This window comes from Bubalus kerabau, chromosome 19, assembly GCF_029407905.1.
Source record: "Bubalus kerabau isolate K-KA32 ecotype Philippines breed swamp buffalo chromosome 19, PCC_UOA_SB_1v2, whole genome shotgun sequence".
NCBI lineage: Eukaryota > Metazoa > Chordata > Mammalia > Artiodactyla > Bovidae > Bubalus > Bubalus kerabau.
Window position 1 is genome coordinate 56,802,973 of NC_073642.1, and position 27,003 is coordinate 56,829,975.

At 49.9% G+C, this 27,003-nt stretch overlaps 1 protein-coding gene across 7 annotated transcripts in view; it reads right to left on the reverse strand.

Moving 5' to 3' along the window:
- The window catches only part of CCDC88C (coiled-coil domain containing 88C), a 143,566-nt gene that overhangs the window by 110,767 nt on the left and 5,796 nt on the right, over window positions 1-27,003 (reverse strand). For all 7 annotated transcript variants that reach the window (XM_055556493.1, XM_055556494.1, XM_055556492.1 and 4 more), the window contains exon 3: window positions 22,712-22,820. In XM_055556493.1, coding sequence (XP_055412468.1) covers window positions 22,712-22,820 — 109 coding nt within the window. The remainder of the gene's footprint in view (window positions 1-22,711; window positions 22,821-27,003) is intronic.

A 27,003-nucleotide genomic window follows, 5' to 3' on the forward strand; every position in this document is an offset into this window, starting at 1 on the left:
AGGGCTACAGTCTATGGGGTCACAAAAGAGTCGGACACGACTGAGCAACTTAACAACAACAACTAAAGAGAGCTTTTAAATGACGCCAATATTCCCGCCCTTCAACCCGTTACATCAGAGTCTTGCACTCTCTGGGTAGGGGGCCACGTGCTGCATGGAATGAGCTCCCGGGGGTCTGGCTCGGGGGCTGAGAGGCTAGAACCACCCCACGGCCACTTCTTTCTTTAACGTTCCACCAGCCACATGCCATCAGCTGAATCCTCCATTAGAGTCACCTGAGCCTTAACAACGGAGAGGAACATTTACCAAGCCCCAGGGATGTCCCGACTGTGCCCCTGGCCAGCAAGAGGGAGAGGATGGGGTGGTAAATGAGCCCCAGCTATGACCAGATTTCTGTCACGTCGCAAGAGAACCAGCTTCCAGCTCTGCTATTAACTCGCCATGTGGCCACAGCCCATCTCCCCATTCCCCCCACCGAATCCCCTCCCTGCAGCCCTGGGTCGCCTTAGCCCAGCTTTCCGCCTCTCTGGATGCCTCCTCTAACCCCCGGGGCCTCCTGCCCTCCGAGGTTCAGGCGGGTACCAGGCAGCACCTGCTCTGGAAACGCCCCAGGCCAGGGTGTCTGTTGCCTCTGCCGCAGGGTCTCTAGACCCTGACCTATGGCCACAGCAGTCTTGAAGAACAGCCCGAGACGGCGCCTGGGCTCAGGCTTGGCTCGGATGCTCACAGGAAGCCCTCAGATTGGTCTGTCAACAGAGGATACACACGGCAAAGTCGTCAGCCACTTGTGGCACACAGAAGCAAAACACCGTGGAGCAAAACGCTCCGACACGTGACGTTTCAACCAAACGAAGGCAGAGATGTGTTCTCACAATGGGCCCTGGCCCAGAAGCACGCTTGCGGCGGGGAGGAAGATGTGAACCCCTCCCCTTCGGGGTCGGCAGAGGACTTCCTCAGGGTATTAATAGCCGTCAGCTGTCCCCACGAAAGCCACAGATTCCCTTCCCAGGGTACGGCTGCAGGCTCCGAAGGACACTGAACTATGAACCACTTTAATGTGCTGAGGTGGCAGGATAGAGGGGGATGCGGAACATCTGCTTTCTCTCTTCAGAGGTCAAGTTTGATCCTGATGACTATCATTTATGGGATAAAAACACGAGGCGGAAAAGAAAACATCCAGGTTCCTGATTCTGCAACTGTGGGCCAAGGACTCCTTCACGGGGTGGGGGAAGCTCATTTCCAGAGAGAATACGACCTCTCCCCCAGCAACTGCTCACCAGCCCGAGGCAGGATATCAGTCTGGATGCCAGGACGGCATCAAATTCTAGGAAAACCGAGTGTGCAGGAAATGCTCCAGTCCTCAGCTTAGTTCATTTTTTTTTAAAGTGGAGGATAATTGCTTTACAACGTTGTAGTGGTCTCTGCCGTACATCGACAAGAATCAGTCACCATTATACAGAAGGGGACAAGAGAGGATGAGATGGTTGGAAGGCATCACTGACTCAATGGACATGAGTTTGAGCAAACTCTAAGACATGGCGAAGGACAGGGAAGCCTGGCGTGCTGCAGCCCATGGGGTCGCAGAGAGTAGGACACGACTGGAGTGACTGAACAACAATATCCCCTTCCTCTTGAGCCTCCCTCCATCCTCCATTCCACTGCATTTTACAGCCTCAGCAGCTAACAGTCATGTAGAGTGAGGCCTTTACAGGCCAGGTAGGGGCGGGTAAGGAGAAAGAAGTGCCTCCATCAGCCCTCCCTTGGAGTACAGACACTAAAATGGGAACGGGGGCACTGCGCATCCTGACCTCTGCCACCGCCTTCCTCTTCGTCCTCCCCAGCTTCACCAGAGGCAAGTCATCACATGCTCTTCTAGACAGATATGATTTCATGTCCAAAGCTGACATCACTGACCTAGACCCAAGGACCTCATGAAGAAAGGGATGCATCTGTATATGCAGACAAAACTCTAATCCAAAAAGATACAGGCCGTCCCTGTGTTCATAGCAACTCTCTTCACAAGAGCCAAGCTATGGAAACAGCCCACGTGCCCATTAACAAAGGAATGGTAAAGATGTGGCACGGGTGTACAGTGGACTACTACTCAGCCATAAAAAGAATGAAATGCCATCTGTGGCAACATGAATGCAACCAGAGACCTCACTAAGTAAATCAGAAAGAAGATGACAAGCATCACATGATATCACTTTTATGTGGAATTTAAAATATCACACAAATGAGCATATCTATGAAACAGAAACAAAGCCAAGGGTATAGAGAAGAGACTTGTGGTTGCCAAGGGGAAGGCATGGGGGGAAGGATGAAACAGGCTGGGATTAACAGTTGTGAAGTATTATATATAGAACAGATAAACGACAAGGTCCTTCTGTATAGCACAGAGAATTATATTATGATTATCCTATGACAAACCATAATGGAAAAAAATAGGGGATTCGTCATTTTCAGGCAGGAGCCTGCTGTGTCCCCTTTTGCCTGGCAAAGTGATAAAGCCATCCTTCTCTCCTTCATCCAAAAAAGAAATATTAAAAAAGAGTGCGTGCGTGTGTGTGTGTGTGTGTGTATAACTGAATCACTGCTATACAGCAGAAATTAACACATTATAAGTCAACTATAGTGGAATTAAAAAAATAAAGTTTACTGAGCATCAAAAAAAAAAAGAGAGAGAGAAAAGGATGCATCTGTTTCTGACAGTTTAATCCCAGTTTGATTTAAAGCATGAAACAGCTAAGAGGTGCTCATGCCCTAGGACTACCCTTCACCAACAAGAGTGTCCTGGTTGTTGGGACTTAAGTGCTTCATTGTGGAAAAACCTCTATGCTGACTCCCAGAGTGAAAAGGATTTTTCTTTAAAACAAGCAAGCAAAAAGAGCAAAAACAGAAAAGCGGGGAGGGCGGAAATGCTGAGTTATTCTGTCCAACTAGCCATGTACGGTCATTCAGCCACTAAGTGGGACAGACTTGCCACTTTTAAAGCTGGGGCTGGGGTTCCACGCCCTCACTGATTAACATCACGGACATTCTTACTGGATGCCCTTTTCATTCCTTAAGAAAATACTTGCGACCAGCATTTGGCATTCAGCCACATGTGAGGGTTCAGTCCCTTTTTTGGGTAAAATTATGATAGAGCACACATAACAGAAAACCAGATAAAATACACACTAGCATTTACAATCCTAACCAATTTTAAGCGTGCAATTCAGCAGTGTTCAGTGCATTCACATTACTGTACTGATCGCTAGAATTCTCTTCATCTCACAAAACTAAACTCCATCCCATTAACCAATAACTTTCCACTCCCTCCCCCAGCCCCTGGCAATCACCATTCTACCTTCTGTCTCTCTGAATTTGACCTACGAACCTCACAGAAGTAGAACCTTATAGTCTTTGTCTTTTTGTGGCTGACTTATTTCACTCAGCATGATGTCCCGCAGTCCGTCTGTGTTGGAGCATGTGTCAGGACCCCCTTCCTTTTTAAGGCTGAATAATATTCCATTGTATGCAAGTACCACATTCATCCACAGACAGACACTTGCATGCTCCACCTTTGGCTTCTTGAGTAATGCTACGAACATGGCTGTAGTTCCTTTATTTTTAAAAGTCAAAGATGATTTCCAAATCAGGCAGCTTCCTTAAAGACCAAAAGTTAAGTTTTTGTAAGCATACCATATTCCTCTTTACTTATCTATTTTTGGTCTACTCTGGAATAAAGTCTAGTTATCCCTCCTCATGCTTCCTAAACTGTTTCCAACCAGATCTGAACATGCACTTGGATTTTAATAACACGTGGTGAATTCACCTCCCAACTCCATGTGTCTGCACCCAAGCCTTCTGGGACCTCTCAGGGTGGCGGCCACTGAGGCCACCACCGCTGCTGTCCTGCAGACCCTATTCCCACCAACCTGGCCATCTCCTAGGGGTTCAAGCCCTCCCTTCCTGAGACTGTACCCAGGAGGAGTTCAAAAACACCTGGGAATTTAAATGATCTGTGTATGTAGGCACTGGATCACCCTTTTTCAAACATATCCCCCAAGTCACCCAAAAACCCAACCCAGTAACTTTGAGTTTGGGGATGGTCATGGACATGTGACTCCGAGGTCCTGACTTCAACCTCCCAGAGCAGGGGAGGATACCTCAGTCAGAACCAGAGGAGAATACCTCCAAAGGGAAGAAAGAACAGAGGAAGGCTTCACTGGTCTCACGTCCAGTTACTTTCTATGTTTAAAAGGGTGAGATTAAAAGGCTAATAGTGGAAACAGTGACAGACTTCATTTCCTTGGGCTCCAAAATCACTGCAGACAGTGACTGCAGCCATGAAATTAAAGACACTTGCTCCTGAGAAAAAACACTATGACACTCCTAGGGTTGCCTAGGATCTGCCTGTATTAAAAAGCAGACGTTACTTTGCTGACAAAGGTCTGTCTAGTCAAAGTATGGTTTTTCCAGAAGTCATGTAGAGATATGAGAGTTGGACCACAGAGAAGGCTGAGCACTGAAGAACTGATGCTTTCGAACTGTGGTGCTAGAGAAGACTCTTGAGGGTCCCTTGGACAGCAATGAGATAAACCTGTCAATCCTAAGAGAAATCAACCCTGAATAAACACTGGAAGGACTGATGCTGAAGCTCCAATACTTTGGCCACCTGATGTGAAGAGCTGACCCATTGGAAAATATCCTGCTGCTGCTGCTGCTAAGTCGCTTTAGTCGTGTCCGACCCTGTGCAACCCCATAGACAGCAGCCCACCAGGCTCCCCTGTCCCTAGGATTCTCCAGGCAAGAACACTGGAGTGCGTTGCCATTTCCTTCTCCAACGCATGAAAGTGAAAAGTGAAAGTGAAGTCACTCAGTCGTGTCTGACTCTTTGCGACCCCATGGACTGCAGCCTACCAGGCTCCTCCATCCTGATGCTAGGAAAGAGTAAAGATAGGAGAAGGGGACGACAGAGGATGAGATGGTTGGATGGCATCACCAACTCGATGGATATGAGTTTGAGCAAGCTCCGGGAGATGGTGAAGGACAGGGAAGCCTGGGATGCTGCAGTCCATGGTGTCTCGAAAAGTTGGACACGATTTAGTGACTGAATGACAACAACCACAAAAGGCTAGGCTAATCAAAGTGTCTTTGCCTTAAGAAATCAATTTATCCCACCTTTTGAATTCCAGCGTTGATAAAGACCCAGGGTTTCCATACAGGCAGTGCATTAAAGTAGGAACATTTGAGAGTCCAGCCCATCACATAAACCTGCCCCGGGAGGAGCCCCGGGCCAGGCAGGCACAGCTGGGCCAGTACACCTGCCTCTTTCAGACCCTGGTAGCTCAGCTGGTAAAGAATCCACCTGCAATACAGGAGAGGAGACCCTGGTTCGATTCCTGGGTCAGGAAGAACCCCTGAAGAAGGGATAGGCTGCCCACTCCAGTATTCGTGGGCTTCCCTGGTGATTCAGATGGTAAAGAATCCACCTGCAATGCAAGAGACCTGGGTTGGGAAGATCCCCTGGAGGCAGGCATGGCAACCCACTCCAGTATTCTTGCCTGAAGAATCCCCATGGACAGAGGAGTCTGGCAGGCTACAGTCCATGGGGTTGCAAAGAGTCGGACACGAGTGAGTGTCAAAGCACAACACACAGCACCGGGGCAGCCCCTCAGCTGGCATCCCCTGTGCTCCCTGACCCTGGGAAGACGAAGAGCACCAGAGTCCCGGCCCTGAGGGAGCCTGCGAACCTGGTGCAGGACCCAGAGAAAGCAGAAGAGAGCTGAAAGGTGTGATGATGGTGATGATGACAATGATTAAACTCGGGTTCAGAATATCCCACAGGCTTCACAGAGGGAGTGAAGGGAAGGTGCTCGGGGCGGGAGAAAGCACCGCAGCCTGATGGATGAGTGCAGAGGAAGGGAGAGCACAGACAGCACTGCAGCCCAGCAGGCAGCAGTGCCCACCGCACCAGCGCCAGCTCTGCAGTGCCCCCACGCTGGGCATTTCACATGCATGCTCTCTCTCTGGATCGTCGCTACCCAGGGCATCATCTGTTATCACCCGTTCTCCCCACTGGAGAAAGGAGGAGACAACTCAGAGGGGTCAGGCCACTTGCCCCAGGTCATGGTGGTGTGCGTGGTACTGGGAGGGGCGGCGAGAGGGTTGCAGGAGAAAGAGGAGCCCCTGGAGAGGCGGGCAGGCCAGGCGCCTGAGCGGTGGGCAGGACGCTGCAGCTGAGGGGCTGACAAGGTGAAGGCAGCCCAAGACGAGTACTTCTCCCCGGGAAGAAACCAGGGTAAAGGTGGGTGAGGAGGAGAGAAGCAGGACAGACCCGCGCACAGCCATCCTCCAGGGCGACCCACCCCTCGGTCCTCCTCCACTTTGCTCTAAAAGTCATGACAAGCTTCAGTCTCAGGTGGGTCCAGACGAGCTCAGAGTTATCAGCAATCACCAGTTCTTCTTTCGGCATCTTGAGCTTAGGATGACCTCGGCTGCGACTCAGTCCATTTCTGTTGGAAAAGTCCAATTTTGGAAGCTCTGTTCTATACAGCTCAAACGTCACAAACTCTCACCCCAACAATGGCGGGAGGAGGTTGTTGAGAACAGGGTCCCCCACCTCTGAGCCGGGGACCGGTATCCTATCAGGTCAGTGGGGGCATTATATTAGAAATAAAGCACACGATTAAAGTGATGTGCTTGAATCTTCCCGAAGCCGTTCCCCTACCCCTGGTCCATGGAAAAATCGTCTCCCACGAAATCGGTCCCTAGTGCCAAAAAGGCTGGGGACTGCTGGTTGAGAAGATCAACTGCACAAAAATGCGAGAACTGCTTTAGAGTCTCTGCTATCTCATGCAGCCACAAATTCACAATGTAAGGGGAAAAAACTATCCTGACTGGTCCCAAGAACAGGACAGCCTGCTTGGTTACTGTGCTTTGGAAAAGGAGGCATTTATTTTTAAAGTTTTGAAGTCATTAAGGCAAAACACTGGCAAGCTCAAGGGAGCCAAGCTGGCTAGACAAAGTTGAAAACAATCAATTTAACTTCCACCCCCCAGGGACTGAGCCTCCTGGGTACCTGACATATGGCTTTTCCAGCAACAAAGAAAACACCACATGAAAAGCCTGCAGGTTGGCGTGAGAGAGGCGGGGGGTGGGGGGGGAGGTGGGGGAGATTTCGGGGGGATGGGGGGGATTTGGCGGGGGAAGACGGGGAAGACCTCTGTAAGGGAAGATTCAAAGGCTCCAGGCCTCCGCTTTGCCCTGCATCTCCACCCTGGTTTGCCCCCACTGACCCCCTAAAGCAATCAGGTCCTGAGTGTCTGATACGTACGTCAGGCACTCAAGGAACACAGACTTGAGTACAGGAGGGCCCTGTCCTCCAATTACTCAACTGTCTAGAAATGGGGAACAAGCCGAGGGTCTTTACAGGGTTATTTTAGCCTAGAGATAGGATCCTGGGCCCAGGCCAGTAATACATGCCCCGAGGGCAATGACTTATCCTCTCTGAACTACTCTGAGTCATGGCTTCTGTTGCTCTGTGTCTTGCAACTAACACACACTGACTCTGGCAGGCATGTCTCCATGCTGTTGGGGTGAGAGGTGAACAGAGAAAGAAATGCAGAACCTGCTTTTAAGGAGTTTCATTGCTGGGGGGAGAGAAAAATCAAGAGGCTGCCATGAGATAGTGTGCCTAAGACACTCAGTTCACTGGAAGCACACGGTATGCTTTAAATTAAAAAATCATACAGGAGGACTTCCCTGGTGGTACAGTGGTTAAGAATCCACCTGCCGATGCAAAAGACATGGGTTCGATCCCTGGTCTGGGAAGATACCAAATGCTATGGAGCAACTAAGCCCGTGAACCACAACTCCTGAGGCTGCTACTGCTAAGTCACTTCAGTCGTGTCCGACTCTGCGAACCCATAGACTTCAGCCTACCAGGCTCCTGCATCCATGGGATTTTCCAGGCAAGAGTACTGGAATGGGGTGCCATTGCCTTCTCCACTACTGAGGCTGGAGCCACAAATACTGAAGCCCAAACACCTAGAGCCTGTCCTCTGCAACAAGAGAAGCCACCACACTGAGAAGCCCACGCACTAAAACTAGAGAGTAGCCCCGGCTCTCCACAACTAGAGAAAGCCTGCATGCAACCAAGACCCAATGCAACCAAAATAATTTCTAAAAATCATACAGGAGAAAAATGGGCAGGGCAAGAGTTAAGCATGTACGTCCACATGTACTGGATTAATCCAAGCAATTCAGAATCTAACTGCTGGAAGGTCCCCTCTATAATCCGCTCAGTAATAGATGAAGTCAGCATGGCCCAGAGAGGTGGGTCTGTGTAAAGACCCCCATGTCTACTAGACCATCTGGTGGGCATCTTATCAGTGCCAGCAGGAAAAGTCCAACACCTCTGATGCAATACTCAGGCCAGCACTATTCACATGCCCACTTTTCAGGTAAAAAAAGACTCTTGGAGATCAAATTGCCCAAGGCCACAGCTCTAAGAGGTGAGCTCAAAGGAGCCCATGACTCTTTATCTTCTGCCTCTGCAGACAAAGGGGCCTGAAGCTGCTTTTCTTCCTCTCTTCCTATTTGTACTTGGATGTGTGTGTCTCCCATCCTCTGCCTACACGAGTAACATGGCTTCCCTACCTGCAGAGCGTGGACGCACAGGAACAGTCAACCCTGCAAAGTCAGCCCTCAGGACGAGCTGGTGTTATTACTGTGCCCTGCTGACTCAAAACCCAGGTGCGATTCTGAGTCCCATGCCAACCTGTAATGTGGTGTTACCCATATTTTATAGGTGAAATCAAATGATACACCAAAGTCACACTGCTAGAATGATGACACACAAGTTTCTAGATCCTTGGAAGAATGAGATGACTTCTCCTTCCTGCTGCCCTCTCACTTCCCATCTTGTTCTTCCTCTGGCTTCACCTTCCTGACCTTCTAGGGCAGTGGTACCCAAGGGACCGGTTTTGTGGAAGACAACTTGTCCACGGATGGGGCAGAGGTCGGGGGAGGGTGGTTTCGGGATGATTCAAGTGCGTTACTTTATTTCTATTATTAATACACTGGTCCCACCTCAGATCACCAGACATTAGATCCTGGAGGTCGGGCACCTCTGTTCTTGGGAATTGAAGAAACCACCCAGCTCATCCTCTTCCACAGGGCAGTGGCGAAGCTCCTACCCCCAGCTGGGAAAGCAAACCTGACTTCTCCCTGCGAAGCTGGAGCCAACGCCAGTGCCAGCCCCAGGGGATGGGCAGCGAGGAGGGCAATGGCAAATGTCTCCCTGAAGTTGCACTGTACCCTCTCTTCTCATGGAGAGTCCCATACTCAGAGCACCTCTCCCCTTAACTTGCTGAAAAAGTGAAAGTGAAAGTGTTAGTCGCCCAGGCGTGTCTGACTCTTTCTGACCCCATGGACGGTAGCCCGCCAGGCTTCTCTGTCCATGGGACTTCCCAGATAAGAATACTGGAGTGGGTTGCCGTTTCATCCGCCAGGGGATCTTTTGATCCAGAGATCGAACCTGGGTCTCCCACACTGCAGGCAGATTCTTCACCATCTGAGCCACCAGGGAAGCCCAACCTGATGAAACTCAATCCCAAACCAAAGGAACCCTTGCAGCATTCAGCCGGCAGCCTCTTTACCCTTCTGAAACCTCCACCTCCTCTCAAGACATTACCAACAGACTCAGAATTGGGGGTACAAGGTGCAGCCTCCTCAATAATTCTGGCTGAGCCCATCAACTTCAGACAAGCGCTTCCTCATCCTCATACTTCATCGTCCTCCTTCCTAGAAAAATAGGACTAAAGTTATACTGGAAAGGACCATGGCCCTGAATGCCATGGCAAAGGAGCAGAGAAACTGCCTTTCCACAAAGAACAGGCTGAATAAGAAAAACTGTTATTAGCCCTGGACGCAGGCCACACAGCCAGCTTTATGGAGCTCAGAGCCTGCCCAGGCAAGTTCTCCCATGAGTCCTTCTCACAAACTAGTTATAACATCAAACACGCTGATCTTGGTATTTAACCCCAAAACCTAAGGCAATGGAGAGACTCCTTTTCTTTTTAAAAGTTTGAGAAATTCATTTCCCTCTTTTCTGTTGCCAAAGGACTTGGTACCTCTTAGCACTTCCTACCTTTCTGGGGTGTGGAGTAGCCTGTGATAAGATGTGTTTCTAAACTCATTCATGCTCAACCCGTGATTCTCACACCCTGAACCATGCTGGTCCTGATTCTGCAACGAACAAAAAATGAGGCTGGGCACCTCCTTCGGAAAGCAGCGTGGCTCCCTCTTGGCCTCTGAGGGCTGCACCAGGAGGTTTTCACTCCTTTTCTGCCAGAGGCACAGGCTCGGATCTCAGGCCTGACGACCAGGTGACCGCCCAGCTTTCCACCCTGACACAGACTCGCTCTCTGCACATGGACCTTCCGTGAAGGGCTCGAAAACTGAATGCTTTAAGGAATGGCCATGCATTAAGAGAAACGTCAAGCAAGCGATAAAGAAGTAAACACACGGTAAGAAAACATATCAGAAACACTGAGAAAGTCCGGATCTGTAAACCTGAGGAGGTCTTAGGGCCACTGTGAACTGGGCATCTGGGCTCGGCTCCATGCACAACAGATCAAAGCCAGGCGGCAGCCCTCGGGAACCATCATGGACGCAAAGGGGAAACTCCAAGGCAAAGGAGAACCCAGCAGCTCAGAGATAGAAGGGAAACCCCAGCAATTCAAAATCTGGACTCAAGGTCAGAAGGAGGAGCCCACAGAGCCCAGAAGGAGAAATGGGATTTCCCTGTTCACTCAGTGGTAAAGAATCCACCTGCAATGCAGGAGATGCAGGTTCAATCCCTGGGTCAGGAGGATCCCTGGGAGCAGGCAAGAGCAACCCACTCCAGTATTTTTGCTTGGGAAATCCCATGGACAGGGAGCTCGCAGGCTCCAGTACATGCGGTTCCAAGAGTTGGACACAAGAGTTGGACAGGACTTAGCAATTAAACAAAGAGAAATATACAAGGAGAAATATCCCAGGACATCCCTATGCAAAGAAATGATACAAATGAACTTACTTGCAAAAACAGAACAGGACTCACAGACTTAGAGAGCAAACTTAAGGTTGCCAAGGGGGCTGAATGGGGGGCAGGGATAGTTAGGGAGTTTGGGACGGATATGTATATACACTGCCATATCTAAAATGGATAACCAACAAGGACCCACTGCATATAGCACTCTGCTCAATGTTATATGGCAGCCTGGGTGGAAGGGGAGTTTGCAAGAGAATGGATACATGTGTAAAATATGGATGGGTCACTTTGCCGTCCACCGGAAACTAGGCTTCAGCAATACATAAACCGTGAACTTCCAGATGTTCAAGCTGGTTTTAGAAAAGGCAGAAGAACCAGAGATCAAATTGCCAACATCCGCTGGATCATGGAGAAAGCAAGAGAGTTCCAGAAAAACATCTATTTCTGCTTTATTGACTATGCCAAAGCCTTTGACTGTGTGGATCACAAGAAACTGTGGAAAATTCTGAAAGAGATGGGAATACCAGACCACCTGACCTGCCTCTTGAGAAACCTACATGCAGGTCAGGAAGCAACAGTTAGAACTGGACATGGAACAACAGACTGGTTCCAAATAGGAAAAGGAGTGTCCTGTCACCCTGCTTATTTAACTTCTATGCAGAGTACATCATGAGAAATGCTGGGCTGGAAGAAGCACAAGCTGGAATCAAGATTGCCGGGAGAAATATCAATAACCTCAGATATGCAGATGACACCACCCTTATGGCAGAAAGTGAAGAGGAACTCAAACGCCTCTTGATGAAAGTGAAAGAGGAGAGTGAAAAAGTTGGCTTAAAGCTCACCATTCAGAAAACTAAGATCATGGCATCTGGTCCCATCACTTCATGGCAAATAGATGGGGAAACAGTGGGAACAGTGTCAGACTTTATTTTTCTGGGCTCCAAAATCACTGCATGCAGATGGTGATTGCAGCCATGAAATTAAAAGACGCTTACTCCTTGGGAGTTATGACCAACCTAGATAGCATATTAAAAAGCAGAGATATTACTTTGCCAACAAAGGTCCGTCTAGTCAAGGCTATGGTTTTTCCAGTGGTCATGTATGGATGTGAGAGTTGGACTGTGAAGAAAGCTGAGTGCCGAAGAATTGATGCTTTTGAACTGTGGTGTTGGAGAAGACTCTTGCGAGTCCCTTGGACTGCAAGGAGGTCTAACCAGTCCATCCTAAAGGAGATCAGTCCTGGGTGTTCATTGGAAGGACTGATGCTGAGGCTGAAACTCCAATACTTTGGCCACCTCATGCAGAGTTGACTTATTAAAAAAGACCCTGATGCTGGGAGGGATTGGGGTCAGGAGGAGAAGGGGACGACAGAGGATGAGATGTCTGGATGGCATCACCGACTCGACGTACTTGAGTTTGGGTGGACTCTGGGAGTTGGTGATGGACAGGGAGGCCTGGCGTGCTGCAATTCATGGGGTCGCAGAGTTGGACACGACCGAGTGACTGAACTGAACTGAACTGAAACTATCACAGCATTGTTAATCGCCTATACTCTATTACAAAATAAAAAGCAAAAAAAAAAAAAAGGAGAGAAAGACTGTCTTCATCCATGTGTGCACATATACACACACACACACATACACATATACAGTCCTACCTCGTGGCCTGAAGCCTCCACGGCCTGGCCAAATTCCAGCTCTGCTAATTGCATCAGACCCACCTTTCACCCCTCCTCACCCTCTGCAATTAGCCCAGATTCTCTGCTTCCTGCTGCTCTGGGGGAGGAGGGGCGGGGCTGCAGGGTGAAGTCTGAGGCCAGCTGCTCCCTAGGTCCCACCCACAGCCCAACCCCGGAAGTGCTGGTTTCAGAAGGTGCCTGAAGCAATCCAGCCCCTCCCTCTGGGGCTCCCAGCGGGTGTGAAGTCAGCTTAACATGGGGGAGCCCAAGCAGGAGACCCTGGGGAAGGAGCACTCCCAGCCTGGCCCACCCGTACACAACGGCTAGTCTGCCCACAGCAAGCCACCTCCCTCCAGGACTGCAGAAAGCAGCCAATGACTATGAGAGCTTGAGCTCCACCAGCCTCACTTGCCTAATCTGTAAAATGGGGACAGCAGTTTCGTCCTCACAGTGACAGGGCTGAAAGCTCCTAGCGCAGTGCCAAGCTTATAGCCATCCAGCTATCTTCTCTCAGCCTTCTGACAGGGGCAGAGGGCTGAGTCCCAGAGTTCCTGCTTGCTATTCAATACGGCTCTATAGCATTTCTTCTAAAAACAGAAGGGGAAAAAAAGAAAACCAAGTCCAACCGGCAGTTGGTTTCATGTGCTGCAAAAACAAAACCCTGCCTCTGGGAAGGTGTGGGGCTGCGTGGCCCGTGACCAGGTGTCCACAGCCCTGTCGGCTCCGTCCCTGGCAGCAGGTCAGGGAGGGTCACCGGTCAGGAGCACACGCCTTCTGCTTGGTGTGGAGAAAGGGAATTCAGGTGGACCTGAAGGGGCTGTCCTCCTGCAGCCTCCCCGCCCCACTTCCAGCCCCAGACAGGCTGACTCAGAGCCACTGCCGTGAAGCCCAGGGGGCTAGCACCCTGCTGCAGGGCTCCACTCTCCCGGGCCTGAGAAAGCATTTTATCCTCTTCCCGCTGTTCCCTCCGGGCAGGGGACCTAGCAACTGCTGCCCACAGCCCCCTAAGCCTCTCGGGCTTGTCCCCTCTCCCCTCTGCCCCAGCTTTGGTCCAGGCTTCCATGACCTGTCCTGACTCCCCAACTCCCTCCTGAAGCCAATCCACTCTCAATATGGGTGTCAAAAGAGTTCTATTTTTTTAAACTTTCCTCTTTCAAAAGGTTATAAACACTCCAAGTCCCTCTGGGATGAAGTTCAAATTCATGAGCCTGGCATCCGCCCTCGGGAACCTCCCTACCTTTGGAACCTCACCCATCACCACTCCCCAGCGAAGCCCCAACCTTCAGCCACTCAGAGGTGACTTGCTCAGCCCTCAGGCTGCTCTGAGCCTCTCTGGTTTTGCAGGTGCTGTTGCTCCCCCAGGACACCCCCCCATGCACCCCATTTTCTGCCAGACTAGCTCTGTGCCCATCCTTCAGGACTCAGGCCAAGCACCACCCCCTTTGCAAAGCTCTCCTTGGGCACTGGCCCTCCCCTGGCTGCGGCACTCCTGCCCGTGCCCTGTGACATCTGTGTCCTGTGCACATAGGTGTTCCAGCGGCTGGTTTGCCTGGCTTGTCTCCCACCCCGCTAGACACGAGCATCTCAGGCATGAAGAAGGAGGAGGAGGAACAGACACAAGAACCGGGGGACTCCCAGTGGGACACACCCAGCTCTCTGGGCTACAGCGTTTCCATGTCCCATGTTTCATTACCCGATACCAGAGTGAACAGGAGACAGGAAGGGAGAGGAAGGAAAGAGGAAAGGAGGGGCCCACGCAGACCACCGCCCTCCCCAGCCTCACTTCCCAACACGGTCTAGAAGTGTCTCCCTTAAACTTTAGACGGAGAGCAAGCATTCACAGGGAAGTCGGTCATCTCCTGGGTCGAGTCCACGGCGGACAAAGGCTCCCGGCTCTGAAAGGGGGCCGGGGTGCTGGGACCCCTCTGACGAAGGCCTCCCAGGCCTGGGGCTGGACCGCCCAGCCTCGCCACTGCATTTGGTCACCATGTCACAGCCCTGCTGGAGACTCCAAACCGGCATCCAGTGACACGCCAACAAGGACGTTTGCCCAGATGTCCGGTATAAATAATCTCAGACCTCCATTCGCACGGCAGAGACACAGAAATCTTCAGCATTCAGCAGCAACACAGAACACAGCATTTTTCATGGGTGCAGGACACAAAGGGGCAATTCAGCAAAGAAAAACAAAAGGCCCATAAAGAAGGTAATTTTGGTAATAAGTAGCAAAAGTCCTCAAAGTATTCATGCCCTCTGACCCGGGAATTCCATGCTAGGAATTTATCCTAAGGACATAAAAACAGTTGTTGAAAGATGTATGGACCAAGGTTGTTCATGGTGGTATTATTTATAATTCTAAGACAGAAATAACTCAGTATCAATGAGAGTGGTATAGCCACATGACGAAGTGCCATGTAGACACCAAAATGCATTTATGAAAGAACATGGGAAAGGATATGAGGAAATGCTCACTGCACAGTAAATGAAAAGAAAGGTTTCATACGATCCACATCTTGAAACAAAGGCACAGACACAAAGTTAGAAAGCATAAATACCAAAATTTTAACAATGGTATGCCTAGGTGGCAAGATAGTGGGCAGATTTAATTTTCTTTGCATTTCCCAGTCTGCAATCAGAAAATATAATCAAAAATATTACCTTTAATTTCCTCAAGACATAGAGATAAGCTACATCAAGAATACCCACCTTCCAATAAGAAAAAATGCAAAAGGAAAAAAAAACCCATCTCACAGCCTTTCTCTTTTAAGAGTGGAGAGTCTGTCATACAGAGTAAAATGAGTCAGGAAGAGAAAAACAAATACCGTATATTAACGGATATATATGGAATCTAGAAAATGGTATGCTGCTGCTAAGTCACTTCAGTTGTGTCCGACTCTGTGCGACCCCATAGACGGCAGCCCACCAGGCTCCCCCGTCCCTGGGATTCTCCAGGCAAGAACAATGGAGTGGGTTGCCACTTCCTTCTCCAAAGCATGAAAGTGAAAAGTGAAAGTGAAGTCGCTCAGCCGTGTCCGACTCTTAGCGACCCCATGGACTGCAGCCTACCAGGCTCCTCCATCCATGGGATTTTCCAGGCAAGAGTACTGGAGTGGTGTGCCATCGCCTTCTCAATGGTATTGATGAGCCTATTTGCAGGGCAGGAGTAGAGATGCAGATGTAGGGAACAGACCTGTGGGTAAGTGCAGGAAAGGGAGGGCGGGATGCACAGACATATACACACTGGGGCTCCCCTTGGGCTCGGCAGGAAAGAATCTGCCTGCAACGCAGAAGACCCAGGCTCGATCCCTGGGTTTTGTCCTGGGTCGGGACAATCCCCTGAAGAAGGAAATGGCAACCCACTCCAGTATTCTTGCCTGGGAAATCCCATGGATAGCAGAGCCTGTTCATGGGGTCACAGAGTCAGAACATGTGTAAGATAGATAGCCAGTGGGAAAGTGCTGTATAGCAGAGGGTTCGGCTTGGTGCTCTGTGATGACCTCTGTGATGAGTGGCGAGAGGGAAGTGGGTGGGAGGGAGGCTCAAGAGGAAGGGGATATACGTATACTTATAGCTGTTTCACTTTTGTACAGGAGAAACTAACACAACATTCTAAAGCATTGAGAGTGAAAAAGCTGGCTTAAAACTCAACATTCAAAAAAGGAAGATCATGGTATCTGGTCCCACCACTTCATGGCAAATAGACGGGGAAACAACAGAAACAGTGACAGACTTTTTCTTGGGCTCCAGAATCACGGAAGATGGTGATAGCAGCCATGAAATTAAAAGATGCTTGCTCCTTGGAAAAAAAAGCTATGACCAACCTAGATAGCTTACTAAAAAGCAGAGACATTACTTTCCCAACAAAGGTCCATATAGTCAAAGCTAAGGTTTTTCCAGTAGTCATGTATGGATGTGAGAGTTGGACCATAAAGAAGGCTGAGCATCAAGGAATTGATGCTTTTGAACCATGGTGTTGGAGAAGACTCTTGAGAATCCCTTGGACTGCAAGGAGATCCAATCAGTCCATCCTACAGGAGATGAGTCCTGAATACTCATTGGAAGGACTGATGCTGAAGCTGAAGCTGAAGCTCCAATACTTTGGCCACCTGATGCGAAGAGATAACTCATTGGAAAAGACCCTGATGCTGGGAAAGACTGAGAGCAAGACGAAAAGGGGTGGCAAAGGATGAGATGTCTCGATGGCATTACCGACTCCAGGGACATGAGTCTGAGCAAGCTCAGGAGATGGTGAAGGACAGGGAAGCCTGGTGTGCTGCCGTCCATGGGGTCACAAAGAGCCAGACACAACTGAGTGACTGAACAACAACAAATACTCCAATAATAACATAGAGTGGAGAAATCAATTTCTCCCTTACAAATTCAATGCACTATTATTCATAAAGCAGATTCCCCTGGTACCTGTAGACAGGGCCTGAGCAGAGTTAAGTTCCCTTGAACACTGTCTCTATCCACCAAAGCACATCACATCTACCTAAAGAGACTTCACTTTATCTAAAAAGCCTCCAGACCACATGAATTAGAGTTCACTTTGTTCCCACCAACAGTGTCAAATATACATTTCCTTCTATTTTTACTTTTGACAAGTCTTTCATTTTTTCAAACTGTGCACATTTCTAAAGATAATTCTAGCAGTCAGCCCATGCTTATCTAATACAAATACCACAAAAAACCAACAGATCCAACCAACGTAAGGTGGAGTGGGCAAAAGGTACAGGCAGTAATATGGAGGTTTAATCTGAATATGTGACACAAAACCATATGTACACACACAGAGAAATTAACCACAGGAGTTACCTCCACAGAGGCAGGTAAGGATAACTGGACGAAGTAAGAGAAACACCAGGGACTTCAGTCAGCAAAAACCTCTTAGAAGAAAGGTGTGAAGCAAATAGGAAAAATATTCACATATGTTCATATTTATTTTGAGCAGATACACAGGTGTTCCTTAAAAGCATTTGTACTGTTTCATTTTTAATCTTTTCAAAGCAATGAAGGAAAAAAGAGATTACAGAAGACATTACAACCCGGGACTGTTGCTTCTGCAACAAAGACCAATATTGTGGGTCTGTTCTGGCCTTCCAACCACGTGACAGACCAGAAGTCAGAAGGGCCAAGTTCCAAGAACTCACAATACAGAGCTTCCTCGAGGTGATCTGAAACTCTAAAATCTTAGTGGTCTTGGGCCACCATGCAACTATGGAATTTCAGAACCACAAGGGCCCACCCTCTTCCGGACAGATGAACGCTCAGGAGGCCCACAGCAGGAAAGCAGCCGCAGGTCCCAGGGCTCAGCCAGCGAGGGGAGGCGCCCGGAGCAGCTCGGCCAATTCCCCATTTCAGAGTCAGCCCTGCGGGTGGGTCCTCGTGTTCACCTGAGGGTGCCCGTTTCAGGATCGACATCCACACGCGACACAATAGTGAAGATGTACATCTCCACCAACACACGCTGAACTCGTCCGGGCGCTGTGTGAAGTACTTCCCACTCGCAGAAAGCCAAAGAAACCTCAGAAATTTCACGTGACAATTAGGCCCCAGGTGTTGTAAGAAGGAGCTGGCTCACAGGTGTCCACGGCCCTCCTGGGCCCTGGACACCACGCACAACCCCCAGAGGATAAACACGCATGAGCCACCTGCCGCACCAGCGATTTCTGCATCTACTACTGGCCATGTTTTCCTACGGGTTCTGCGATCAAATGAACGTATACTCGACATCCACACTCAGGGCTCTGGATGTGACAAATGAACCATTCTATAAATCCAAATTTTACCTTAAAAGGACTCAGATGGAAAAGAGTTTGGCTGTTGAGTGTATCAAACAAGCCTCATGTGATGCTCTGGAGAAGGAAATGGCAACGCACTCCAGTATTCTTGCCTGCAAAATCCCATGGACGGAGAAGCCTGGCGGGCAACGGTCCATGGGGTGGCAAAGAGTCGGACACGACTTGGTGACTAAACAATAAACAACACATGACGCTGGGCTCAATGCTGACCAGCCCAGGGGTCAGCCCCTCGACCAGGGGCTCGAGGCAGCGCACGCTTCTGATCCAGGCCCGCCTTCCTTCCAGGTCTCTCTGCAGGTTTAACCATTTGTGGATGCTCATCCTGATCCGCCTCTCCTTCTTTAAAATTCAGAGACCGAACCAGGTGCTCTCCCCAAGGGCTTGTCCAACTCTGGCTTCCTAGCAACCCCCTCAATGGCACCCGTTCTCCCTGGTCACCTTCTCATCACTGCAGCCTCTCCTCCACCTGTCCTGGGGCAGACGAGACGTGCCTCCATTTTATATGATGGACAGGAGTCACTCGAGTTCTCACTGAGCTCTCTCTGCCCCTGGAGGCCTGGCTCACGGGGCCTCTCCCTGACATCCCTAGAAATGCTCTAAACCACTAGGTTCCCATGAGCATGCATCAGAATCGCCTGGAGGGCTTGTTAAGCTGCAGACTGCCAGACCTCCACAGAAGGTCCAGGGAAGGGGCCGAACCTGCACCTCTAACAAGTTCCCAGGTGACACGGATGCTGCTGGTCTGGGGACCACACTGGGGGGACCACACTGGGAGGACCACCTCTCTGGCCCACTGAGTGCCCTTCCTGTTGGAAGGATGTTAAGACTTAAAACAGCTGGGGAACTTCTGAAAACGCAGATTCCAGGTGCCAACCCCAGAAGAGTCAGAGCAGCAGGTCAGAGGGAGGCCCAAGACACCAGTGGTCAGACTGAACCGGGCCACGCTGGTTCTTACCCACTGTCTGTCCTCTGCGCCAGAAGAAGGTCAAAGGTCAAAAAAGGTCAAAGACCTTTTTTTGTCTCCGCAGGTTTTCGGGAACAAAACTTGAGCTTCCTTGTGAAAGAAGCCTGTGCTATTGACGAGAGGCCCCGTCCCTCCTGACTCTCCCTGCCCCATGTGCCTCAGAAAAGAAGGGGACGCCTGGGGGTGGGAGCAAACCACCGCTGGGCAAACAAGACCCGGGGCTGGATGCGGTGACCTCGCCGCGTCTACTGAAAAGCCATGGCAAGAGGAAGTCCCCGTCCCGGAAGGGGGACCTCCCACCCTCCCCAGCCACCCTGGCCAGAACCTCAATGGTCTCATGTCACCTCAAGCCCTCACAATCTGCAGGGCCTCTCTCAAAAGGGGACGCTGGGCAGTACTTCTTTTGGAAAACTTTCTTGAATGTCACTTGACAATAATAACCGGTTATGTTTATGCTACAATGTCAGGTGGGAGGGGAAAAAAGGCAGGATATGCAATTGTATATAAGGCATGACTACCACGGAATAAAACACAAAAACTATTCATGCAAAAACTGGAAGGAAGCACTAAAAATGTTAATAGTGATTGTCTCTGGGCGCTGGGGTTCTGAGCGGTTCTTTTCTTCTTGCGACTTGTTTCCTAAAGGGTTGTTTATAAAGAACACATATTACTTACATAACCAACACTAAGCTTTATTTTACAATAACTTGGAAGAAAAAAAACAACAGAACACTGCGCACACCTAGGCTGTGTCAGTGCAAAAGGGCAGGGTCCTGCCAGCTTCCTCCAAGTGCACGGGGCTGACCGAGGGGCAGGGACGGCTCACGGCCTTCAGCAAGTGCTTTCAGCAAACACTGCTCCGGGCTGGGGTTGAGGCTGTCCACGCACACCAGCCCTGCCCTCCAAGAGCTAGGAGCTCAGAAACAGAATAAGGATGCAGGGGTCTTCTTTTCTACCTGTAAGTCCTTCGGGGCCCTGAGAACGGACTAGCGATCGTCTCCTTCCAGAGACTGCTGCCCATCTTCTAGAACTTGACTCAGTGACCCCAAGAGCAGCGAACTGCCTCCACGTACTGGAGTGGGTCTCAAGCCCTTTGGCCAACCCAGACTGGACTGTCAGAGCTGGCGGACCACGGCACGTGTGCTCCTGGGCCGGCAAGCCCAGAGAGCAGTACCTGCCAGGCCAAGCAGCCCGCAGTAAGCACCTGAGTGCCGCAAGCTACACACAGACCCAGAAGTCTCACCTCCATCCCAAACCTTCACCACGGCCGTCAGGGAGAGTTACCACCTCCCAGCCACAGCTGGGGTGGGAGACACACCTGTCCAGAGCTGGGGCGGGAGACACACCTGTCCAGAGCTGGGGATCTCGTTTCCAACTGTTACGACCATCCACTTCCTCTGGCACTTGCACACATCATGGAGAGCACTGCATGAGTGTTAAGTCTCTCCAGTCGTGTCCGACTCTGTACGACCCTATGGACTGTAGCCGGCCAGGCTCCTCTGTCCATGGGATTCTCCAGGCAAGAATACTGGAGTAGGTTGCCATGCCCTTCTCCAGGGGATCTTCCCGACCTAGGGATCAAATCCACATCTCTTACATCTACCCGACAGCCAGTATGGCCACCAGACAGCCTGCCCCACGCCCAGGCCCAAGTTCACGGGCAGCAGCAGGTTCCTTAGAATGTGGCTGTCATGTGGGAAGCACTAGCTGAGACCCACTGGCTGACAGCATGTCTGGCCCTGGGCGTGGCTCTTCTAGCAAGGAAACAAACCCCCGCCAGCCCCCAGATCCAACTCGCGCAGGGCTCCCCCCAGCCCTTCCTCAGCACAGCTAGCATCTGTTACTAAAAGCATGGACCTGGTGCTCAGCCGCCCAAAGGCTGCTCAGAGTGCCCACGGTGCTGGGCTTCCAACGGGCCCTGGAATGAACACCGGGGGCTGGCTGAATTGGCCATAAAGCAAAGGCATCCAGCACCCCAACCCCAGAGGGAAGAAAATGGAAACTATCAACTCAGAAAACCCATGACATGTCCACTCCCTCCTTCGCCCATCTTTCCTCAAACAGCAGCACCTACAGCCCTCTGCAGGAAGCGGACAGCACACAGCCCGACGCCGCGGCACAAACTCCATCCGGCCGCCTGTCCAGCGACCTCAGTGACCTCAGAACCCGCACGGCTGCACGAGGGCAGAGAGGGAAGCCACACCTGGCCAGAGGGCTTCCTCATGGCGACAGGGACCTCATGGCTCTGAAGATGCTCCCAAGCCCCAGAACCGAGACGAAGTTACAGCCCAGGAAGCCAAGGGCTAGGAGAGGTCTCAGAGGCAGAGGGCTCCGTAAAACCCCAGCACGATTCCGGAAGAGAAGGGCTCTTGAACAGTGATTCTCAAACTGTGCCCCCTGGGGTCCTGGGAAGCCCCCCAGAGATGCCCTGGAGGGCGAGGAGGGGGCTGAGCAGAGGGCATTCAAGCCCCCAAGTCACTCAGAGTTGCCAGGGCTTCCCCTGGGGCCTTGAGAAAATTCATATGGGGCTAAAAAGTTTCATGCCTAAGTTTGACAAGCCCGGGCTCTAAAGTGCACACTTTAAATCTACTTCCCGTCAATGTCTCCATATAAAGATTCTTGCCCAACTAGCCCAAGGCTGGGATGGGGGTTTCACAGCCCTTCCCCCTTCGGGCCCTCCTGCCTGACCAACCTACCGGTGAGCTGAGATATGGGGAGCATTTCCATATCTCAGAATGTTAGGCAGACACCCCAACCCTGAACCCTGGTGCTCCTGTCTGCCAACTCGGGGCTGGTTGATTTCATATTTGGCCCGAACACAACCCTTCTGTGGTCCCTTCTCTTCCTCAACCCCTTGAATCGCTCCTGTACAGACTCGCCGAGCTGTGGGTGATAACCGTGCAGGGTGCCCCTCCCAGAGCCCTCATCAGCCAGGCCCCCCAAGACTGTGAGCTAGGGCTGTGGCTGTGGACCAAGGCTCATCTCCCAGGCCCACCCGGCACCAGGCACGCTGCGGTGCACACGGCTCAAAGGATGTTCCCTGGGCAGAGTAAAGCAATCCCACCTCTGACCCTTCTCACAATGTCAGAGAAAAGATGCATGAGCAAACACACCAAGTGTCAACAGGCAGCTAGCTGCCCAGCCACCGCTTCCTCTCGGCTTCCTGTGGGGAAACCGTTCGAATGAAGGTATTGCCGGACGCACAGCAGGACTCCGGGGGGTGAGAGGGGGGAGGACCGCCTTACCTGGTAGTAGGTCTTGATGTTTCTCACCAGGATGGTCAAGTTCTGAATGCGAAGGTTCACATCGTTGTTGACGTGCTTGTTGATGCGTTGATTTGTTGGCCTGGGATCTCTAGTGGGGGGGTAAAAAATGATGAGAATGGAAATTGCACCTCCCAGCCCCTGCCACACCCCATCCTACCCCCGAGTGCTGAGTCCTCTCCAAGCCTAGGTCACTATGCAGCTGTGGCGAGTGTGGCTCAGGTCAAACCCTAAGTCTGCTACTGCCAAGCCGTGGAACCCTCAGGGGAGACGCGTCACTTTCTGCTCCCCCTCCCCAAGCACCAAGCCCACCACCTGCCCTTAATCAATATTATTGTTTCCCCACTTCTGGCAGCAGCCACAAACAACCGAGTGTCAATGCTGGCCCCGAAGTGACACCGTATAAAAGTCAGCTTTTGTTGCTCAGTCTCTAAGTCATGTCCGACTCTTTTGAGACCCCCATGGACTGTAGAGCCTGACAGGCTCCTCTGATCATGGGATTTCCCAGGCAAGAATACTGGAGCAGGTTGCCATTTCCTTCTCTAGGGGATCTTCCCAACCCAGGGATTGAACTCATGTCTCCCAGCATTGGCAGGTGGATTTCTTTTTTTTTTTATTACCACTGAGCCACCAATAACCTACCCCAAAATATATTTCAAGATTAAAGAGAACAGGACTTCCCTGGTGGTACAGTGGATAGGAGTCTGCCTGTCAATGCAGGGGACACAGGTTCGATCCCTGTTCCGGGAAGATTCCACATGCCGCGAGCAACTAAAGCACCTGTGTCCTAACTCCTGAAGCCCACGCACCTAGAGCCCCGTGCTCTGCAGCAAGAGAAGTCAACACATGAGAAGCCTGTGCACCCCAATGGAGGGCACATCCTGCTCACTGTAACCAGAGAAAGGCCACATGCAGCAACAGACCCAGTGCAACCATAAATAAATAAATATTGTTAAAAAATTGAGAGAGCTAACTTATTAAATAAAAGATAAAAAAGGATTAAAAGCTAAAAGCCAAACAAAGCAAACTATGTGAAATATCAAGAAAGGGGGGAAAATGGTACATTTTCTGACTTCATAAAAATCAGTAAAATCATCAATGTTCCACTTCACATGAGTCTCCTGTGTGTGTTGCCGAGTGTTCATGCCTGTGATTTACATTCCAGGCAGACACTTCTGGCTCAGAAAACCGCCACCGTGAGTCTGTGACACTATGTCGTGTACGCCACACCCTACAAGAAATGCTAAGAGACACAGATAATTGATGTGGGAAATCCCCAAAGTGTCATTTCTTTTCCAAACTCAGGCAAAAGGCAGGTCTGGTTGTGATGAAACTAAAAATCTGAATCAAGTGATTTATAATATCACTCATCTACATACAGGACATTGCTCAAAAATTCTCAGTGTTAACGATGTTTCCTATTTGGAGAACAGACTGGACAAGAATGGATTTTCGCTCCCCCGTTCCTCCACGTACCACACACGGCTTTCTTTTCCTAACAAAGTCCTCCCGCCCATTCGACTGTCCCAAGACACCATGAAGGATGTCTCATTCAAATGAGGGCTGTGTTCATGGTTTCGTCTGTCATCCGAGCCCCGTGATGAGGGCGCTGAGCCTCCTGGGGGCTGGTGTGACGGAAGAGAAACAGGTCTCTTCCTCCTTCCTTCGTATCTATGCCCCTCCATGATGATAGTGTGAGCACAGGAAGGGGAATTTGGGGGAGTAAAGCAAATCAATCGCAATGCCATTTGGCTCTTTCAAAGCCAAAAATTTATACAAGATTAACCAATAGAAAAAAAAATCTACAAAATGAAATTATTTCAAATATCACTGCAGGCATAATTTCTTAATAACACAAGCTGTTTAAAATTCAACCATTAAGTAAATATTTGATATAAACTCTATGAGTCCCGACACTGTATTGCGTGTGTCCAAACCCCTTTATGAATCACGCTGCCATAATCAGCCATGGATTTTATTCAATCATCCTGCCTCCCCTAAAACAGTCATATGAGCACGTTGGGGCAACCAGAAGACCTCTTTTCAACTGTCCCAACTTTTTTCCTGGGACAAAGCTTCTTACTGTCCTCATATAGTACAGAGGCCTGCTAAGCCATTTACATGTCTCTTCTGGAGTCATTCATTACTGAGAAAATAAAGGTTAACAGTTGCATGGAAATTAATTTAGCCATAGAGGAGGCATTCGGAATTTAAACCATAAAGGCATTTTAGCTACAGAAGTGTACCTAGCATGACAAAATAATTTATCTTAAGGGTGCAATTCTCCTCCCTTTACTATAGAGACCTGAAGAGATGAGAGGCAATTTCATAAAGTGATGAATGTGCTGCTTACAACAGGAGAACTTAGGGCTTCCCAGGTGGCTCAGCGGTAAAGAATCCGCCTGTCAGTGCAGGAGACACGGGTTCGATCCCTAGGGAAGATCCCACATGCCGCAGGGCAATTAAACCCATGCGCCACAGCTACTGAGCCTGTGCCCTAGGGCCCAGGAGCCAAAACAAGAGAAGCTACTGCAGTGAGAAGCCTACGCATCACAACTAAGACCCAGCACCATTAATAAATACATATTCTTTAAAAACATAGAACTTAGAGAAGATGCAGGTCCCAGTTTCCATTAAGTCAGACGGGACCACCTGAAGAGTACCAGGAGCCAGAGGACCTTAGCAAACACATGGATGTTCACTGCACGAGCAAAGGCAAAGCACACACCCAGGGTCTGGGCCTGGGAAGCCATCAGGTGACAGGGGAGCCTCTGACCATCCCTGCTCTTAGCCTCCAGTTCTAGGAAGCAACAGCTAATGGAAGCAACATTCCAAAAACGCTCACGTTTAGTACATGAATAATTAGACTAATTATCATGATCATTATCTTAACACTCCTTCAACTATGGCTCTCAAGGTAAAGAGAGATTAGGGAATAAATCGAACAGCAGTCAACTCTGGTTAAGGAAGGCCTATCCCTACTTGGCCCAGCATTGCATAACCCCCTCCCGTCCTGGAGCAGGAAATGGGTCAGAAGCCACTGATTCTGGTCTGGAAATGGGCCCAGGATGGGCCAAAGTTCTCTAGGCTCCATTGGGCTCATCTGCCAGGTGACCACAGGACTCTTCCGGCCCTAAAAGCCTACCGTTCTAGGAAGGCCAGGGCCGTACTAGCCAACGTGGTTCTTGATCCCAGGAAGATCATAGAACTACTGCAAGACTGTCTCCCTGAAAGCCATCAAAAGCAACAAGGATCTTCTTTACATGACAGTCCTAGAACACAAAAGGCTGCCAGTCCCACACCAGGATGTGTGGGGCACAGAGGACAGGAGAGAGACACGGGTGCAAGAAAGTGTCTAAGAGCTTGTCCAAACTCGGAGACAAACAAGGCCAAAGTGCAGGGCCCTGAGGGCTTTCTTCTTGGGGAAAAAAAAAAAGAAATCACTCTCCCTAAAATTTCAAAGAGAACTATAATTTAGACTTATAGCAACCTTGCCTCCCTCCTTTGAGAAAAGGTCAGCCCCGAACTTTCCATCATATTCCAATGACTCCTAGATTTAAAATTGAATCCAGAAAAAAAAAAACAACCCCGAATCAAGAAACCATATTTGGGGACTTCCCCGGCAGTCCAGTGGTTAGGACTCCATGCTTCCAATGCAGGGTGTACAGGTTCAATCCCTGGTCGGGGAACCAGGATCCCACATGCTATGTGGTGTGGCCAAAATATTTTAAAAATAAAGAAGAAATTATGTTTGATACAGATGATAGAGATACTGATAATCTATCATAGATATAAAAAAAAAGGTTGAACCCAACGTTGTATAAAAATACACTAGGAAGATATATGTATATACCACAGATGACATCTGGGAGACACCAGAATATTAATACTACTATCTTGACATGGTAAAGTTATAGGCAATGTTTGTTTTGCTCATCTATATGTTCCTCCTGAAGGAGGAAATGGCAATCCACTCCAGTAGTCCCATGGACAGAGGAGGCTGGTGGGCTACAGCCCATGAGGTTGCAAAGAGTCAGACGTGACTGAGCATACACATGCATCTATATGTTTCTACCTTCCTACAACGAACATGAATTTTTTCATTTAACTTTTACAGACTCAAGGCCCCACAAAGAGTGTCACATGCTGCAGCCATGAAAGAATATCACTTAAGTTCATGAGTAAAAACTCTTTTTGCCCCAAGACTTTAGCACCAACACAAACTCATTCAACTAACAAGTATCTGCCCCTTTATCCTCAGCTTTAACATCTGC